Genomic DNA, 21,163 nt, shown 5'->3' on the forward strand with positions numbered 1-21,163 from the left:
TTCTTTTTTGTTATTTTTTAGAGGGAAAAAAAAAAAAACTCGTATATATGAAAGTAAGTTGTAAAAATTTATTCACATCACCCACAAAGGCTAAGCATGTTACCAATTGGAGTTGCTCTCTTTTCTTATAAACCAACATTCAATTTTTGTGATGATCAAAAAGAAAAAAGATTCAATTTTCGTGGAGAGAACTTAGTTACCTAGGAAAGAAAGAAGAAGGAAGAAAATAGACAGCTTCTTTGGTCAAACCGACTAGTAATATATAAATGAAGAAAAAAAAAGAAGAAATATATAAAAAAAAATGATATAAAGAGAAGGAAAAAGAAAATCAAATGAAAAAATGGAAAGAATGTGAGGAAAATTATATAAAAGAAAAAAAATCACAACGAAAATCAAAAAAATAAATTAAATAATAATAATAACAGCACGCTTGATGAATTGGCACGTTCTTATTTGTTATTATTAATTGATATTATTTAATTGGAAAAATGATCTAATTAGAAAAACCTTAAAAAAATAAAAAAAAACTTATTTGGAAAACCGAAAAGAGTTCCTTTAAACACAACATTCACAACGCCCAACAACCAAGAAAATACTTTAAGAAATTCATTCCCTTCAAGAAAATCCTTCGAAGTTAGTTCAAGCAAAACATTGATAACCTCCAACAATGAACGACAAGGAGTCGAAAAATCAGACTTCCTCCAAGCACGACATGAAGTTCAAGTTCCAACCTCCAATAGAAGAAGATGAGAAGAAGAAAACGGTACCAATAATTCATTTTCACTATCAATCTTTCTTCTATATCTTTAAAAGGATTCATTGTCAGTTCTATTTTTAAATTTTATATAATTCATTGTCAGAAACTCTTTACCTTGGATACTGAGTCAATATACGTTTATAAAGATTCATTGTAATCAGTCCTGTTTAATATACGTTTATAAAGATTCATTGTAATCAGTCCTGTTTTCCAAGTTTGTATAATTCATTGTCGGATTAATGAATTTTCTATCTTGGAATCTGAGCACAACCTTCACAATCTCTAAAAACGTAGTGCGAGGAAAAGAACAAGGTGTACACGAAAATTCATTCCCACTATTAATTTTTATTTTATATGTTTATAAAAATTCATCAATTTTCTACTTTGGAATCTGGATCTCATAAATATAACGTTATTATTACTATTATTATTATTTTTCATTGTAACCAATACTTGAACCATGTTTATTGTAATTATTCTGTTAGATATTTTATTTGAATTAATTAGTTATGTGATTTACTCATATAATTTATTTATATCAGTAATTAAACTAATTTATGTGTTAATTTTTTTTAGTAGAATTCTTGGACACATATTTTCTCTTTAATGTTTTGATTAGCTCATTGAACTAAAAAAATTATTTTTTCTAAAATCCCAACTAGCTTATTCTCTCTTTATATTGCTATATTATTATATTCATTATATATTATATTATCATTATTATTTTATTAATTATTTTATATATATATAGATAAATTGGGAATAATTAACCAAAGAATTAGTACAACATATACAATTGAAAAATTAGAATTTGATGTACTTATGATGTCTGTATGGTAAAAACCTAAAAAAAAAAATGTTTAAGCACAGTGTATCCATTAGGCAATGCTTCTATCACTTTATTATTTTTTTGCAAATCAAAGAATTTTTTATATTGATTGAATAGCTATATTTAAAAGGTTAATAATTTAGTTCAATACAATTTTGTAATTATGTATGTAAAAATCTTGGGATTATAATGTTTGGATGGAGAAAGTAATGGTGCAATATTTTGATGAGTTTAGAAACTAAAATTAAAAAAAAAAAAAATCTTTAGAGATCGATTTATAAATAACGATATAGATTGGAGATCAATCATGTAATTTACTTTTAAATTTAAATGACAAAACATTATTTGATCTTCTTCATGTTTTATGATGAATTTTTTTTTCTCTTTTTTATTTTTTATTTATAAAAATGTTAAATAACATTAACTAACCAAAATCTATTCATCTTTAGAATAATAGTTTTATCAAAAATTTTAAATATTATATATAATGTGAAGTCATTTAAATTTATTTTGGTATTTTTATCTTATGTGAAAGATTGTTCAATTAATTATAGGAAAAAATAGACAGCCAGATATTTTAGAAGGTAAATTTTTATTTATTATGTTTGATTTATTAGCTAGATTTTTAAAATTTTCTATTTTATTTATTATATCCAAATCCAGATGATGTACTAAGTTGATCATTTTTCTACTTCCAATAATGCTTAAGGAATTCCTGCTTCAAAAGTGATTCGAAGATAAAGTTTCCTTAGTGCATATGGAGACGCCTTCACTGCATCAGGGTTTTTTTTGTTGTTGAAAACATTCAAGCTAAATGAGGAAGGTCTGATTCTATTCAACACATAGTTTAGCAAAATTTGCACGCCGTTCAGATGTTCAAACCTGGGTAGAAGATTGCCACTTAGGCTCATGGATATTTTACATCATGATGCAATTTCTGGGTTTATTGTTACTGTTATTATTATTTTATCATTTGGGTTTTGTTATTACAATTCTGCTTTTTTCCGCAAAACAATCACTTGGGTATGGACTTTACGAAACAACCATGAATTATTATTACGAAAATATTTTCTCGACGAGGATGGTAATCAGAGTGGGTGCGTATTTCAAAGTTCAGGAATGCCGCACCGAACCCCAATTATGAATTGGGTACATGAACCCACCAGGTTTTGTTTTTTATTTTTTATTTTTTTTAATATAATGATTTTTGAATATATATATATATATATATATATTATTGGGTTTTGCTGTAATTTTGTTTAATGAGTTTCATATGATAGTCAAAATTTAAAATATATGTCTATTATTTTTTATTTTCGGAATATCGTACATTTTCCTCTCGATAAAATAATGAAAACATTATATTTAGTATATTATAAATCAATGGAAAAAATGAAAATGGTAATTTTCTTATCAATTAGCAAATTGATGCATGCATAGATTTGTTCGAATGATAAAACTACCTTGATTTGCATGAAATTTCCCTCATTAATTTTATTTTATCATTAATTATAACAATTTTTAATTTAAAAAGGGTATATCTTGAACCCATCGGGAATTGTAATGAGTTTAATATTTGATTAAGAAAAACGCATAATAAGCAAAATTTTCTTATTGGGTTTACAAGGTATTGATTTTTGAGGAGTAACTATTTAATAATTAATTGATTATTTCAGATATAGTATTTAATCAGTTTAAAAAACATAAAATTATCCATGATTTAAGGAGTTATAAATAGTCGTCAATGATTTTCATAATGTCATATATATATATATATATATATATTTATATTTTGTGAATGATTTTTATAATTATATTTGGTAAGCTAAAAGTCGGGCATCTTTTTATGGCTTAGGTAGAAGTTGAGAAGTTATTAGATAATTATTAATCATACCTTGTTTGAATCAAAATTATTAATCATACTTCATAGTTTTAAAAAGATTACAAAAAAGTTGAGAAGTTATTAGATAATTATTAATCATACCTTTTTTTTTTAATCAAAATTATCAATCATACTTCATAGTTTTAAAAAAATTACAAAAATAGTTTTAAAAAAATTCAAAATTCATTTATGAGTCATAATTGTATTTGGTACGCTGTATTATTTCAAATTTTTATCATTTCATCTCTTAATAATTCCTTATCAATATAAGAAGGAGAGTAGACTTTCAAATATTAAAAAAGAAAAAATAGAGTACGGTAGATTTTCAAAACATACATAAGTACCGCTTTTTTATCACTTTCAAAAAGCGGGATTCTTTCACCTGCTACTCAACGCAACCCCAATTGGGAAACCGAAACCTGATCGTTACCAATTTGGTATACTGACACGTGGCGGTAAGTTGTTTTCTTGCCGGAGCTTGGCTTAGATATCTTGCCACGTTTCATCGACTGTATGGATGTTTTTAGTTCTTCATGGGGCCACATACTCCTTAGGTGGATGAATTGGCAACCGTTGGTATGATATAGGATGTTAGTCAATGCTTCATATTGAGTTTGACCATTGAGTAGCGGTTGATTCTTAAGCTGCATCGACTTTATATGATTGCATCATAGGCGCTTAATTTACCGCTTTTTTTTTTTTTTAATAAGATAAATGTAATTGAAAAAATATTTTTAATCTATATTTATAATTTAATAATTCTTGTTTTATTTTTTGTTATTTTTTAGAGAAAAAAAAAACAGAACTTGTATATATGAAAGTAAGTTTTAAAAATTTATACACATCACCCACAAAAGACTATGCATGTTAGCAATGGGAGTTGTTCTCTTTTCTCATAAAAAAACATTCAATTTTTGTGATGATCAAAAAAGAAAAAAACGATTCAGTTTTTGTGAAGAGCACTTAGTTACCAATATATATATATATATATATATATATATATTAATTGCATATTGGTATTTAGAAGTTTCAAATTGTTCAGTTTGAATATTAAAATTTTTTGTGTGAATTAAATCATTTAATTGGCTAATAGGGTTAATGGTGTCGTTAAATAATTTTATAAATTTGTTTTTCCCAAAAAAATAAAAAATATATATTTTTAGAAAAATAAATTTGTTATTTTTTTATTTTATATTTATGATTTATTATTTGAAAAGTTGTATTCATTTATATTTTATTTAAATTAAATTTTTTTGGATTTAAATTAGCCAAAAATAAAAATTAAATAAAATTGGAATTTTTATTTTTTATTAAACTACAAATTAAATAAAATAATTTTAATAGATAGAAATTGATAATAATTTTTTATGCCCAAACCATAAAAAATTAGATAAAATAAAAATAAAAATAAAATTGGAATTTTTAGTCTAATAAAAATATTTTTATTAGATGAAAAATTAAATAAATTAATTTTATTTGACCAAAATTAATAATAATTTTTTATGCTCAAACATAAAAAAATTAGACCAAACTAAACAAAAATAAAAATTAGAAAAAATTAAAAATAAAAATAAATTTTAACTTTTATGTTTTTTTATTATTTTGATCTAATAAGAATAAATTTATTATTACTATTATTATTATTATTATTATTATTATTATTATTATTATTATTATATTTGGTTTAATAATTTATTTTTATTATTTTTGAACAAGAAGCAGAAGAAAGAAGAAGGAAGAAAATAGAGAGCTTCTTTGGTCAAACCGACTTGTAACAGATCAATGAAGAGAAAAAAAAAAAGAAAAAGAAAATATATAAAAAATGGATATAAAGAGAAGGAGAAAGAAAATCAAATGAGAAAATTGAAAGAATGTGAGGAAAATTAAAAAAAAAAAAAATACAACGAAAAACAAAAATGATAATAATAATAACAGCACGCTTGACGAATTGACACGTTCTCATTTGTTGTTATTAATTATTATTATTTAATTGGAAAAATGATCTGATTAGAAAAAGAGTTCCTTTAAACACAACATTCACAACGTCCAACAACTAAGAAAATAGTTTAAGACGTTCAAGAAAATCCTTCGAAGTTAGTTCAAGCAAAACATTGATAACCTCCAACAATGAACGACAAGGACTCAAAAAATCAGACTTCCTCCAAGCACAACATGAAGTTCAAGTTCCAACCTCCAACCTCCAACAGAATAGGATGATGAGAAGAAAACGGTACCAATAATTCATTGTCACTATCAATCTTTCTTCTATATCTTTAAAAGGATTCATATCAGTTCTGTTTTTAAATTTTATAAGAAAACGGTACCAATAATTCATTATCACTATCAATCTTTCTTCTATATCTTTAAAAGGTTCCATATCAGTTCCGTTTTTAAATTTTATATAATTCATTGTCAGAAATTTTTTACCTTGGATACTGGGTCAAAATATGTTTATAAAAGTCCATTGTCAGTCCTGTCTTTCAAGTTTTTATAATTCATTGTCGGATTGATGAATTTTCTATCTTGGAATCTGGGTCTCAAGCACGACCTTCACAAACTCTGACAATGGAGTGCGAGGAAAAGAACAAGGTGTAGACAAAATTCATTCTCACTATCAATCTTTATTTTATATGTTTATAAAAATTCATCAATTATCTACTTTGGAATCTGGATCTCATAAAGATAAAATTATTATTATTATTATTTTTCATTGAAACCAATAGAACTGTGTTACTGTAACCTCTATACATTTCTCAACTTTCAGAACTGTGTTCGACATATGATAAGTGGAACTCTGTTAAGAAAATAGGAGAGAATGATTTATTACAGACTCTTGTCATATTTCAATCGTATAATGGCACAGCCATCGGTTTGAGGGTAAAACCTCCGGTTCTGGTTGCGGAGGGAACAAGGGGCGTCTACTTTTCTGTGTTTAAACCTGTATATGAAGAACCAACCAGTTTCAATAATCCACGGGGTCATACCGATGCTAGTGAATGTTTTAAAAAGGGAGTGACTGCTGGAGAGGGAACATATAGAGAATATGGTGCATACTGTTTAGACCATAGTGGCTTCTTTGGGGTTCCTCCAACCATTATAGTGGAGTGTTCTAGCCTGCTGTTTGATAATGCAGCCGAGGGAACAATATGAAACTTGGCTCCTTGCGGAAGTTCATTGAGAATGAAGGAAGCTGTGATGACAGGGGCCAGGTGAGGAGGTCCACAAAATAGTAATTTTGGACATAAGGTTGGCTAATACAGACCGCCACGCCGGAAATATACTATGGGGCAAAGACCAAGATGGCCATACGTTTTTGGTGCTCATTGATCATGGAATGTCTACCCCGGAGAGTTTAATTACTCTTTTCAATTTGCTTGTGGTATTTCAATTAGCTTTTTCCAGTTTACTTGTTGCAATGCATAAATGTATTTTGACAAAAGTTCTTTCCATATATAATTTCAGTGTGAGCTACAAATAATATGTTCTTAGTTTTCTTTTCCAAACCCAATAATTTATGCTCTTCCATTTCTGCTGCTACAGTTTGAAGATTACACTTGGATCTGCTAAATGGGAACCGTCCCCGAAGTCTGCCAGGATACTATGAATTTCTACCATACTCCTTCAAAAAGGAGCAGAGGCTGGAAGCACACCCAGAGACATTGGACGAATAATTTGCAGTGATTTTCTTGATAATAAGTCCGAGATGGAGAATATGGTTGAGAAGGCAGAGAAATCAATGTCTAATTGCTCAAATGAAGATGAATTCATGAAATGTACAGCAAAGCTGTTGAATGCCTATTAATTCCAAAAACTTAAACTTTCAATGGATTTTTATTTGATTTATATTTTTTTCTGATAAAAGCTTCCAGATAGGCACTTTAGCATAACTCCTGACAATCGGGTGATAGCAGTTTTTTGTAAATTTTTTCTTTTTTTTTTTGGGGTAAATTGGCATTTGTTGCATATATATGTACATCTGGACTGTGTTAAAAAGTAAATAATAAATAATTTGTAATTTTGTATCAAAGTCGGCAGCATGAGGAAAAGTTTGATTTGGATACTTCATGGTTAAGAGAGTAGAAAATTGACATGTGTCTAAAATTAATGTAAGGAAGTCAAATTATTTACTAAAACCATAGCAAGTTGCCACACGTAAGCTAGCTTTAAATGTATTACGTAGATAGTTAATAGGTTGATATGTGTACTCAAATGAGCTGTATTTTTACATTTATTGAAAAGAAAAACAGCAAAGCATATGGCGGTTGTTAGTTTGAACAGCTTCTTTTAGCCTTATATATATAGGCTTGTACCGCGACCAGTTTGAGATGATTAAAACAGAGCCTTAATAAACGTGCATTTTATTTTCTTTTGTCCTTCTCTTCTTTTCAATTTTAAGTAGGCTCAACCTCTCCTTTTCTCTTTACCAAATAGAATTTATTCAATCTCCTCTTATCCAACAAATTTGGTATTAGAGAGTAGGTTTACTTTGAACACTCTAGTTTCTTCAAAGTAATAGCATTGGAGAAACGACTTGGCCAGTTAAGACCATGAGCGTATCGTCGGTAGAAGAGATAAGTTGATCGGTGCTCATCGAAAGACGGACCGATCGACCCATTTCTAGGTCCAACTACGAGTTTTTTAATTGCACAACTTAAATATACGCTATTGGAGCTGGAATTACCGCGGCTGTTTATAACACCCCGTCCCAAAGTACAACGGAAAAGTTCCAACTTTGACCGAGGTTGACCGTTGACTGTTGACTTTGACCGTTGACCATTGACCGTTGACCAAAGGGGTCAAAAGTTGACTTTTTGACTCAGATGGAATTCTAGGTTGAATGAGGTACCGTTACGAAGTACACGTTGGCATAAGTTCGTAAACTAGTAGCACGTTGAAAACGGAACTACGGTTTGAAAGATATGAGCAAAACAAGATTGGGGTCCAAACTGTCCAAGGGTGCCAGAGTTGACTTTTTATTTATGGGGAAATGAGCTTTGACTCATATGTGGTTGTAAAATGCTCGTCGATACGAGTCCACAGACTAGCGGCACGCCTAATTTGGACATACGTTAAAAAGTTATGGGTCTGCAAAGATTTCCAATTACCGCAATATTTTATTCTATTTTCGAATTATGTACATTGTATGAACAGTGACACCACGTGTCGACATCTTAGAGGTCCATGTGGGTGAACAGTGCCACCCACGGTGGCCTTAAACCAATGTGAAAAGAGGGGGGAGGAGAGAGAAAGAGAGAGGAGAGAGAAGGAGGAGAGAGAAAGAGAGGGGGAGAAAAATCGGCCACCACCGATTGGCCATCGTCCGGTCACCGGAGGGCCACATGCACCACCCCACTGCCTCCGCCTCCTCAATTCCGACTGGCCACCCAAATCTCACGGCCAACCGGTCGGTAACGCACCGGGATCGGAGCGTTTTCTAGCGCGGCCATTTTTCCCCTCCACCACCGGCCACCGCCGTTTGACCCATTTTTGGCCATTTTCAGGCCACAAGCGCCAGCCACCCTTCACCACCTCCTCATTTCCGACCAGCCCACCAAATTTCACGGCTACCGGATCTTCGACGCGTCGGGATTGGAGTATTTTCCGGTGAGGGACCGAAAATCTTCAAACCTAGATCTCTTCGCCGTCTGGCCTCCGTTTGACTCACCGCCAGTCCCGTTGGAACCCTCTCCCCTCGATCTACAAAACCCCCAAAAATCTCGGCCACCAGCCACCTGACGCGCCACCAGCGATGATGGTTTCTGGTGGGATTCGGCGGCTCACCGGAAAAATCCAGTTCCGGCGAGTACCCAGTTGCACCGCCGGTCCTTCCCCACTAATTCTGACCCCCTGAACCCAGATCCGGTTTTCTTTTCCTCCAATTCGAGACGGTTTGGGAGAATTGAGGCTCTAAAGGCCGAGAGTTTTCCGGTGAGATTCTCGCCACCACCGGTCCGATCTCCGGGAAGTAAGACCAGATTAGTAATTCTCGTCACTCAAGCTTCGATTTGGTATATTACTCGTCAATTTTGGTTAACGTTTGTGTTAGTCCCCCCGAGTACCGGATATTATTTACCCGAATAAAATCTTATTTTATTTGACTGTGTGTAAATTGTTATTCTAGGAGCACGTGTACATCGTAGAATTGATCCCATGAAGGATCTTGGATTAATTGCGGGCTCGAGGTGAGTGACCCACCTTCAAAATTATTTTGGGATGTTAAGATATATATATTTTGTGTTAATTTGTTATTTGAAAATTATGTTTGATGTGTTGAATATTTAGTAAACTTATATTTGGAATTTTGATGCCAAAATTGAATGGAATTAAATATTTGTATATTATAAAATATTTTGGTTGTAAGGAATTTGAGGTTTTGGTAATTATTATCAAATTTCATTGTTGGAATATTTCATAATGGAATATTTCAAAAATATGTTTATGTGTTCAATATTATGAGAATTTCTATCTAGAATTGTATTGCCAATTTATAATGTTTTTAATATATGTTTTGGTGCCAAAAATATATATTTGTAAATTTAAAGGAATTGTGGTTTTGATTCCTTTAATTTATGGTTATGTTTATCATTAGATTTATTGTGCATAATTATATGATTTTAATACCTTATAAATTTATGTGATTTAATATTTACTTGGGTATGGATTGATTGTATGGATTTGAAGGAAATTATTTATTTTAAATTTATTATATATTGAAGGAATTTATATGGTTTTCATAGTACTGATTTAAATTGATTTTGAGAATTTGAGAAAAATATGGATTTAAATTATTATGTTTTAAAAATATTTATGCTGGGAATATTAATGGCTTGATCTTATGCCATTGGAAGATTTGGATATTTGAATTGAGAGTTGCTGAATTTGAAATTGATGGTATTTATGCGATGAATTTATGACGATGATTTATAAAGGAATTGTGAAAAATTTACGGGTTTAATTGGATGGAATAAACCCGGTGGTATTTATAAGATTTTGAGATTTAAAATAAATATGTGGCTTTTATGATTTTTAGATACACCATACACGTACTGGTATTCTGTGTATATGATGTGATTAGTGCGCACATGGATATGATTAGCGCACAGGTGGGTGTGAGTAGCATGCAGGTGATTTATGGGATTGTCCTGTGGTTGCCATCGGATGAGGGTAGACCGCCCCTCCATGGCCGGGATACCTGGTTGCAGCGGTGCGGTGGGACGCCACGCGATCGTATGTCGGTTTCTCTTTTTAACCTCCTGTCTGGCGGTATCTTGGGACGCTGGGTACTGTTGGCGCCATTGGTATATAGTGGGTACATCAAGTGATTTTCAGAACTTGGATTTCAAAATAAATCTTTTGAAATTGTATTTAAATTAAGAATATATTTAATGTTGTTTTTATTATTTATTTCTAATGGAGGTTTTAAATTGATTTAATTTTTCCTTTGCTTAATTGTTCAATAAATTGATTTATTTTAATTATTTAATTATTTCCTGAATTGTCTTAATGTAAGTTTCATTAATATTTCGGTATTATTTGTTTATGACATTTATTAATCATTTAGTAATTGCTACAAATTATTTTTATTTCTATTCCTATTTTATTTTCATTATAAATTTTGGATGCTTGATTTATTATATTTTATTTGAGATTTAGTTAACTAATTGTTTCGTTGGTTTTCGGGGAATACGAATAACGGGTTTTGTGAAAATATTTTAAAAGAGGAACTTTTCCAACCGAGTGAATCGTAAAGGTTTTGAGAGAAAATATTATCTTCAATTAATTATTATTTACTTACTTATTTATTCTTAATTAATCAAGTGTACTATAATTTTTGTTACTATTATAATTGTACAGTAGATAGGGTCACTCACTGAGATGATTAGCATCTCATATTTTTTTAAATTCCGTTCCCCTAGGTCCAGGTTGGGAGACGTGGATCATCTGGGGCGAGCCCGACGTCTCAGTTCATTGCCGAAAGTTCAAGAAGCATTTCTTTTCTTTTTCCTCTTCATCTTGTATTGCTTCCTTATCTGACATTGTATTAATTCCACATTTATTTTTATAATGCTCTGTATACTGTATTGGATATTTAGTTGTTAATTATGCACTGATTTACTGTTATTCATTTGGAGTGTTGCAAATTTGTGGAATTATATTGTAGTAATGTGGGAGGAATAAGGGGATGTATATAGAAGTGTGCTTTCAGTGCAGGAAATTTGTGGTAAGTCCAACTCTTAGGGGAGGTTCTGCCAGATTTTCCATTGGAAGGTCCGGTAGGGTTTTCTTGGGATCAGGGCTTGTCTAGGGTTCCGGTGAGGAATTTTGGACGGGTCCTGTGTAACACCCCGTCCCAAAGTACAACGGAAATTTTCCAACTTTGACCGTTGACTTTGACTTTGACTATTGACCAAAGGGGTCAAAAGTTGACTTTTTGTTCCGGTTGGAATTCTAGGTTGACTGAGATACCGTTACGAAGTACACGTTGGCACGAGTTCGTAGACTAGTAGCACGTTGAAAACGGAGCTACGGTTTGAAAGTATGAGCAAAACAAATTGAGGTCCAAATTGTCCAAGGGATGCCGGAGTTGACTATTTATTCATGCAAATTTGAGCTTTGACTCAGGCATGATTGTGAAGTACTAGTCGATACGAGTTCGTAGACTAGTGGCACGTCCGATTTGGACATGTGGTTTGAAAGTTATGGACTTGTAGAGTTTTTCAAATACTGTATTATTTTAATATTATTTTTTTTAAACGTGTAACGATATGCCACGTGTGACTTAATAAATGTGACCATGTGTCACCATGGTGAGATGCCAGATGTCAACCATGTATAAGATCATATTATTTTATTGTTGTTTTATATAATAATATTATTTAATTAATTTTTAATTTATTTCTTTTATTTCTTTTCTTTCTTTTCCCCACGTGGGAAAACACCTTTCTCCTCTTTTCTTTTCCTTTCCTTCCCTTCTCCTTCTTCCCCGAGCCCGTAAAAAAACCAGCAAGGAATTCTCTCTCTCTCTCTCCTTTGACTCTCTCCCCCTCTCTCTTTGACCAACCGTTTGGCCGGATTTCAGTGGCCGGACGGCCACACCCGCCGGCCACCGGTGAAGCCCAGTCCCCCGCACCCCAACCTCCAATTTTCCCGGCCAGTCACCGCCGGACGCGCCCAAATTGAGCCGGTGAAATCGGCGGCGGCGGGTTAAGTTTTTCCGGCGATTCTCGCCATTTCCGGCCGACCCAGCCCGACCCATACCTCTATTCCACCATTTTCGACCCCTCTGAGTCCATTTCCGGGGTTAGATTGCCCAAAATCCCTACCGTTTGAGAGATCCCTCAAGTTTAAATTCGGCCGAAACTTTTCGGCCATATTCCGGCCACCACCGGCGGAATTGGGATCAATGGAGACCGGTAATGCGATCCTCATTCCACAAGCTTCGATTCGGTATATTATTCGACAATTTTGGTTAACGTTTGTGTTTAATCCCCCGGGTATCGGGTATTATTTATCCGAATAAAATATTAATTTATTTGACTGTGTGTGAATTGTGTTCTAGGAGCACGAGTGAGTCATGAAATCGATCCTATGGTGGATCGTGGTTTAATTGCGTGCTCGAGGTGAGTGACCCACCTTCAAATTAATTTCGGGAATTAAATTTGTGAATATTATGTGTGATTTGAATATTTGAAATTTATATTCTATGTGTCAAATATTTAATTGATTATTGTGGAAATTATTGGTGGATTTATTTTGATTAAAGAAAATATGCATTATATAAATTTATGCCATGTGAAAATTATTTTATGGTATTGAGAATTTTGGAATTCAATTATATATGAAATTGTTGTGGTTTTAACATTAATTTGGACATGATTTGATTTTCAAATATTTCAAGGAAAATATTTGTTTATGTTGGTGACTTTAATTTTTATAAGTATGCCATGGAATATTATGTGATTTAATTTATTATATTTCAAAAATATTTATGCTATTGGAAAAATTTGAATATTTAAATTGGTGGATTTGGGAGTTGGTGGATTTGAAAATCATGGAAATTATGGAGAATTTCCGAGTTTAATTGAATGGAATAAACCCGGTATGTCAAATTTGAAAATTTGAGATGTATTGATTTATGATTTTTAGATGCACCATACACGTACTGGTGTTCTGTTTATATGTGATATGGTTAGTGTGCACACGGATGTGATTAGCGCACGGGTGGGTGTGAGTAGTGCGCAGGTGATTTATGGGGTTGTCCTGTGTTTGCCATCGGATGAGGGTAGGCCGCCTCTCCATGGCCGGGACACCTGTTTGCAGCGGCGCGGTGGGACGCCACGCGACCGTATGCCGGTTTCTCTCTATAACCTCCTGTCTGGCGGTACCTTGGGACACTGGGTACTATTGGTGTAACATCCCGTCCCAAACCATGTCGGAATTTTTGCACGTTGATCGAGGTTGAGTGTTGACCGTTGATCCAAGGGGTCAAAAGTTGACTTTTTGACTCGGTTGGAATTTTTGAGATGCCGTTACGAAGTACACGTTGGCACGAGTTCGTAGACTAGTAGCATGTTGAAAACGGAGCTACGGTTTGAAAGTTATGAGCAAAACAAGTTGAGGTCCAAACTGTCCAAGGGGTGCTGGAGTTGACTTTTTATTCATGCAAGGTTGAGGTTTGACTCATGCATGGTTGTGAAGTGCTCATCGATATGAGTCCGTAGACTAGCGGCACGTCCGATTTGGACATATGGTTTGAGAGTTATGGACCTGTAGAGTTTTTCAAATACTGTATTATTTTAATATTATTTTTGAACGTGTAACGATGTGCCACGTGTGATTTAATGAAGGTGACCATGTGTCACCATGTTGAGAAGCCACATGTCAACCATGTATAATATCATATTATTTTATTATTATTTTAAATAATATTGTTTTTATTATTATTTAATTATTTTTATTTTATTTTATTTTCCTTTTTCTTTTTCTTTTTCTTTTCTTTTCCCCACGTGGGAAAACACCTTCTCCTTTCTTTTCCTTTTCTTCCCTTCTTCTTCCCCGAGCCCGACAGAGACAAAAAGAAAAAAAAAAAACACGCAGAGACTTCTCCCTCTCTCTCTCTCTCCTTTGACTCTCTCCCCCTCTCTCTTGGACCGACCTTTTGGCCGGATTTCAGTCGCTGGAAAGTCACACGCGCCGGCCACCGGTGAAGCCCAGCTCGCCGCGACCTCAGCCTCCAATTTTCCCGGCCAGTCGCTGCCAGACGCGCCCAGATCGGGTCGGTGAAGTCCGCGGCGGCGACTTGAAATTTTTCGGCGATTCTTGCCGTTTCCGACCAACCCAGCCCGACCCATACCCCTATTCCACCATTTTCGACCCCTCTGAGTCCATTTCCGGGGTTAGATTGCCCAAAATCCCCATCGTTTGAAAGACCCCTCAACTTTAAAACCGGCCGAAGCTTTCCGGCCACCTCCGGCGGAATTGGGGTCGATGGAGACCGGATTTGTAATCCTCGTCGCTCAAGCTTCGATTTGGTATATTATTCGACTATTTTGGTTAACGTTTATGTTTGACCCCCCAGGTACCGGGTATTATTTACCCGAATAAAATATTAATTTATTTGACTGTGTGTGAATTGTGTTTTAGGAGCACGGGTGAGTCATGGAATTGATCCCATAGTGGATTGTGGGTTAATTGCGTGCTCAAGGTGAGTGACCCACCTTCAAAAATTATTTTGGGCAATTAATTATGTTTAATTGGTATTTAAATTGATATTCAAATTATGCTCATGTGGTGTGATTTAATTATGGTTTATTGTGGTTTAATTTATTTATTATGCATGAGCATAGTATGTTTCGGTATTAATTGTACGTGGTTTTAAGTAATATTTTTCGGGCATAATTGGGTTAAATATTTTATGAAAATATTTGTTTAAATTTTATAAATTATGCCCGCGGTATTTTTATGGTTGCATCTCGTACTTCGAGAAAGTTGTGGTTTGTTGGTTATCAATGTTTCGTATCGGTTTATTAAATAAAAATACGTAGGATGGTAAGTGTGAGAATTTAATGTATTTCCCACGGTAATTTTGGAAAACGGTACGGTTGGTTAATAATGTCTATTTTTAGACGCACTCATACAGTATTGGTGTTTTGGTGTATGATGTATGGACACGTGGTAGCGCGCAGGTATTATGTGGTTTAGCGCGCGGTTATTACTTCACCCGTGAGTTGCCATTGGACCGTGGGCAGGCAAGTTTGTTATTGGCCACAGCCGCCCCCCTCTTTGGCCGGGATGATGGTTTCAGCAGCGGTACTGTCGGGACGCTGAAGTGCTGTTTGCAGGTTTCTTTCTTTAACCCCCCGCCAGTCGGTGCTCGGGACGCTGGGTATCGGAGGGCATCACCGGTATATGGTGTGGTGCGTCGGTGTAAATTGCAAATAATGTTTTAAACCCCAAAGGTGTTCAAAGTTATTTACTATAATTTATTACATTTTAATTATATATTGGGGTATGTACTTATTTATTTATTGTTTATCAAATGGTTTAATCCCTTGGTTTTCGGGAGGTATGTACATTGGGTTTTGCGAAAAGGTTTTAAAAAGGGAACATTTCAAACGGAGCGATTGGTAAGAGTTTTGAGGGAAATTATTATTTTCCAACAGTTATTATTATTTATTTATTAATTGTTGGTATTTGTTCTATTCCTTAATTGCTATTAATATTATTTTATTATCACTAAAGCTGTTCAGTAGTTAGGGTCACTCACTGAGATGATTAGCATCTTACACTCTTAAATTCCGTTCCCTTAGGTGCAAGTGGTGGTAGACGTTCTTCCAGAGCGAACCAAGTTTTCCACTGCTGTTGTGTTTCGAGAAGTACTTCTGTACTCTTTCATTTCAGTGTATTATTTCTTTCAGCCTTGTTGTACGTCTGTTGATTAGCACTTCTTAAAGCTCTGTATACTATTGGGATACTTATGTTTTATTTATGCACTGGATTGTTTTTGTTTTTGAGAAGTGCTGAAATTTGTGGAACAATTTGTAGTTTGCGGGAGGAATAAGGGGATGAGTATAGAAGTGTGTTTTTTTCAGTGCAGGTAATTTGTGGTAAGTCCATCCTTTAGGGGAGATTCTGCCGGATTTTCCGTTGGAGGGTCCGGTAGGGTTTCCTTGGGATCAGGGCTTGTCTTGGGTTCCGGGGAAGGAATTCTGGACGGGTCCTGACAGTTGGCGCCACTGGTATATAGTGGGTGCATCAAGTGATTTTCAGAACTGGGATTTTAAAATAAATATTTTGAAATTGTATTGGAATTAAGAATATAATTAATACTGTGTTTATTATTTATTTGAGTGAGGATTTTAAATTGATTTAATTTTTCCTTTACTTAATTATTCAATAAATTAATTTCTTTTTAATTATAAATTTGGAATGCTTGATTATTATTATTTTATTTGATATTTAGTTGAATAAATTGATGTCTTGGTTTTCGGGGAATACAAATAAAGAGTTTTATGAAAATGTTTTAAAAGGGAAGCTTTTCCAACCGAGAGAATTGTAAGGGTTTTGAAAGAAAATATTATTTCCAATTAATTATTAATTATCTATTTAATTATCGTGGTATTATAATTGTACAGTAGATAGGGTCACTCACTGAGATGATTAGCATCTCATATTTTTTTAAATTCCGTTTCCCTAGGTCCAGGTTGGGTGACGTCGATCATCCGGGGGGAGCCCGACGTCTCAATTCATTGCCGAAAGTCCAAGGAGAATCTCCTTTCCTTTTTCCTCTCCATCCTGTATTACTTCCTTGTCGGTCATTGTATTAATTTCATATTTATTTGTATAATGCTCTGTATACTGTATTGGACATTTATGTATTAATTATGCACTGGATTACTGTTATTAATTTGAAGTGCTGTAAATTTGTGGAATCAATTTGTAGTATTGTGGGAGGAATAAGGGGATGAATATAGAAGTGTGTTTTCAGTGCAGTAAATTTGTGGTAAGTCCTTGTAACACCCCGTCCCGAACCATGTCGGAAATTTTACACATTGACCGAGGTTGACGGTTGACTATTGACTTTGACTGTTGACCAAAGGAGTCAAAAGTTGATTTTTTGTTCCGGTTGGAATTCTAGGTTGACTGAGGTACCGTTACGAAGTACACGTTGGCACAAGTTCGTAGACTAGTAGCACGTTCAAAACGGAGCTACGGTTTAAAAGTTATGAGCAAAACAAGTCAAGGTTCAAATTGTCCAAGGGTTGCCGGAGTTGACTTTTTAGTCATGCAAAGTTGAGCTTTGACTCATTCATGGTTGTGAAGTACTAGTTGATACGAATCCATTGACTAGCGGCACGTCCGATTTGAACATGTGGTTTGAAAGTTATGGACCTGTAGAGTTTTTCAAATACTATATTATTTTAATATTATTTTTAAACGTGTAACGATGTGCCACGTGTGACTTAATAAATGTGACCATGTGTCACTATGTTAAGATGCCACATGTCAACCATGTTTAATATCAAATTATTTTATTATTGTTGCTTTAGGTAATAATATTATTTTTAATATTGTTTAATTAATTTTAAATTATTTCTTTTTATTTCTTTTTCTTTTCTTTTTTTCTTTTCCCCACGTGGGAAAACACCTTCTTCTCTTTTCTTTTCCTTTTCTTCCCTTCTCCTTCTTTCCCGAGCCCATCAAAAAACCAGCAAGAATTCTTCCTCTCTCTCTCTCTCTCCTTTGACTCTCTCCCCCCTCTCTTTGACCGACCGTTTGGCTGGATTTCAGTCACCGGAAAGCCACACGCGCCGGCCACCGGTGAAGCCCAGCTCCCCGCGACCTTAACCTCCAATTTTCCCGGCCAGTCGCCGCCGGACGCGCCCAGATCGGGCCGGTGAAGTCGCCGGCGGCCGGTTAAGTTTTTGGGCCAACCCAGCTCGACCCATACCTCTATTCCACCATTTCCGACCTCTCTGAGTCCATTTCCGGGGTTAGATTGCCCAAAATCCCCACCGTTTGAGAGATCCCTCAAGTTTAAATTCGGCCGAAACTTTCCGGCCAAATTACGGCCACCGCCGGTCGAATTGAACTCAATGGAGGTCGGTAATGTGATCCTCATCTCACAAGCTTTCCATAGACATATAATTTGTCAATTTTTGATAATGTTTGTGTTTAACCCCTCGGATACCGGGTATTATTTACCTGAATAAAATATTAATTTATTTAACTGTGTGTGAATTGTGTTCTAGGAGCACTGGTGAGTCGTGGAATTGATCCCATGGTGGATCTTAGGTTAATTGCGTGCTCCAGGTGAGTGACCCACCTTTAAAAATATTTTTTGGGGTAATTAATTATATTTATGTCTTGTTAATTTGATATCTACAGTTATGCTCATGTGGTATACTTTAAATATAATCGGGAAAAATATTATTTTATATATATTTACCCGTTAGTGCTAAATGGAATTTTGGGGTCATTAAGAAATTCCCGATTATTATTTTATTGTGATTAAATGGTATTTATTACACATGAGCAAGTATTTTCAGTAATTAATTGTGTCTGGATTTTATATTATTTTTGGGCATAATTGGTTTGAATAGTTTAAGAAAATTATTTGTTAAATTGGTGGTTTAATTTTATAATTATGCCCACGGTGTTTTATTTGTTGAACCTCGTATTATGAGAAAAATTGTTGTTTTACTGTTATCGATGTTTTCGTACCGGGTTGTTAAAAGGAAATGTGGGATGGTAAATTTGAAATTGGTATATTTCCCACGGTAATTTTGGAAAGAACGGTACGGTTAATTTAATAATTATTTTAGACGCACTCATACAGTATTAGTGTTCTGGTGTATGTACACGTGGTTTAGCGCGCAAGTATTATGTCTCCCGTGAGTTGCCATTGGACCGAGGGCAGGCAAGTCTTATATATTGCGCATCAGCCGCCCCCCTCCTTGGCCAGGATGACAGTTTCAGCAGCGGTACTGTCGGGACGCCGAAGTGCCGTTTGCAAGTTTCTCTCTTTAATCTCCCCGCCAGTCGGTGCTCGGGACGCTGGGTATCGGAAGGCATCACTGGTATATGGTGTGGTGCGTCAAGTAGAATTTTTCGGATAGAAATTTCAAACCCCAAAGAGTACAAAAATTATTTATTATAATTTATTGCATTTTATTTATATTTGGGGTATTTATTTATTTATTTGTTGTTTATTTTGTGAAAATGTTTTAAAAGGGGAACATTTCCAACGGAGTGAATAGTGAGGGTTTTGAGAGAAAGTATTACCTTTAAATGTTTATTTATTTATTTATGTAATTGTTTGGTATTGATTAATTAAATTCCTTTATTTTTATATTATTAATATTAAAAGTGTTCAGTAGTTAGGGTCACTCACTGAGATGATTAGCATCTCACGTTTTTAAATTCCGTTCCCCTAGGTCCAGGTTGGGAGATGTTGATTGTCCGGGGCGAGCCCAATGTCTCAGTTCGTTGCCGAAAGTCCAAGAAATATTTCTTCCCTTTTTGTAACACCCCATCCCGAACCATGTCAGAATTTTGCACGTTGACCGAGATTGACCGTTGACTTTGACTTTGACCATTGATCAAGGGGTCAAAAGTTGACTTTTTGACCCGATTGGAATTCTAGGTTGACTGAGGTACCGTTACAAAGTACACGTTGGCACGAGTTCGTAGACTAGTAGCACGATGAAAACGGAGCTACGGTTTGAAAGTTATGAGCAAAACAAGTTGAGGTCCAAACTGTCCAAGGGGTGCCCGAGTTGACTTTTTATTCATGCAAGGTTGAGCTTTGACTCATGCATGGTTGTGACGTGCTCGTTGATACGAGTCCGTAGACTAGCGGCACGTCCGATTTGGACATGTGGTTTGAAAGTTATGGACCTGTAGAGTTTTTCAAACACCGTATTATTTTAATATTATTTTTGAACGTGTAACGATGTGCCACGTGTGACTTAATGAAGGTGACCATGTGTCGCCATGTTGAGAAGCCACATGTCAACCATGTGTAATATCAAATTATTTTATTATTATTTTAAATAATAATAATATTATTAATATTATTTAATTATTTAATTATTTTTATTATTTTATTTTATTTTTTCTTTTTCTTTTTCTTTTTCTTTTCTTTTTCCCCACGTGGGAAAACAGCTTCTCTTTTCTTTTCCTTTCCTTCCCTTCTTCTTCCCCGAGCCCGACAGAGACAAATAAAACACACAGCAAAGACCTCTCTCTCTCTCTCTCTCTCTCTCTCTCTCCTTTGACTCTCTCCCTCTCTCTCTTTGACCGGCAGTTTGGCCGGATTTCAGTTTCCGGAAAGCCACACGCTCCGGCCACCGGTGAAGCCCAGCCCACCGCGACCTCAGCCTCCAAATTTCCCGGCCAGTCGCCGCCGGACGCGCCCAGATCGGGCCGGTGAAGTCGGCGGCGTCCGGTTACGTTTTTCCGGCGATTCTCGCCGTTTCCGACCAACCCAGCCCCACCCATACCTCTATCCCACCATTTTCGACCCCTCTGAGTCCATTTCCGGGGTTATATTGCCCAAAATCCCCACCGTTTGAGAGATCCCTCAAGTTTAAATCCGGCCGAAGCTTTCCGGCCAAATTCCGGCCACCTCCGGCGGAATTGGGGTCGATGGAGACCGGATTTGTAATCCTCGTCGCTCAAGCTTCGATTCGCT

At 34.8% G+C, this 21,163-nt stretch overlaps 1 protein-coding gene across 5 annotated transcripts; it reads left to right on the forward strand.

The window, feature by feature from the left end:
- Positions 1-5,511: 5,511 nt before the first annotated feature.
- Positions 5,512-7,495, forward strand: LOC125424011 (phosphatidylinositol 4-kinase gamma 4-like). 5 transcript variants are annotated; one of them, XR_007242780.2, is made up of 3 exons: positions 5,512-6,057; positions 6,233-6,847; positions 7,009-7,495. XR_007242780.2 is itself a non-coding variant. In XM_060811445.1 (3 exons), the coding sequence occupies exons 1-3, from the start codon at positions 5,682-5,684 to the stop codon at positions 6,616-6,618; spliced, it is 450 nt and encodes a 149-aa protein (XP_060667428.1). In that variant the 5' UTR covers positions 5,512-5,681; the 3' UTR covers positions 6,619-7,002. The 5 variants fall into 5 exon arrangements, 1 of the variants encoding a protein (XP_060667428.1); XR_009634111.1 differs by having other exon boundaries at positions 5,512-5,698; positions 6,011-6,847; XR_009634112.1 differs by having other exon boundaries at positions 5,512-5,698.
- Positions 7,496-21,163: the final 13,668 nt, after the last annotated feature.

This window comes from Ziziphus jujuba, chromosome 9 (genome assembly GCF_031755915.1).
Source record: "Ziziphus jujuba cultivar Dongzao chromosome 9, ASM3175591v1".
Classification (NCBI taxonomy): domain Eukaryota; kingdom Viridiplantae; phylum Streptophyta; class Magnoliopsida; order Rosales; family Rhamnaceae; genus Ziziphus; species Ziziphus jujuba.

Coding starts and splice junctions, on each gene's coding strand:
- LOC125424011 (XM_060811445.1), top strand. Junction 6,058..6,232: donor AGTGCGAGGAAAAGAACAAG/GTGTAGACAAAA, acceptor CTCAACTTTCAG/AACTGTGTTCGACATATGAT.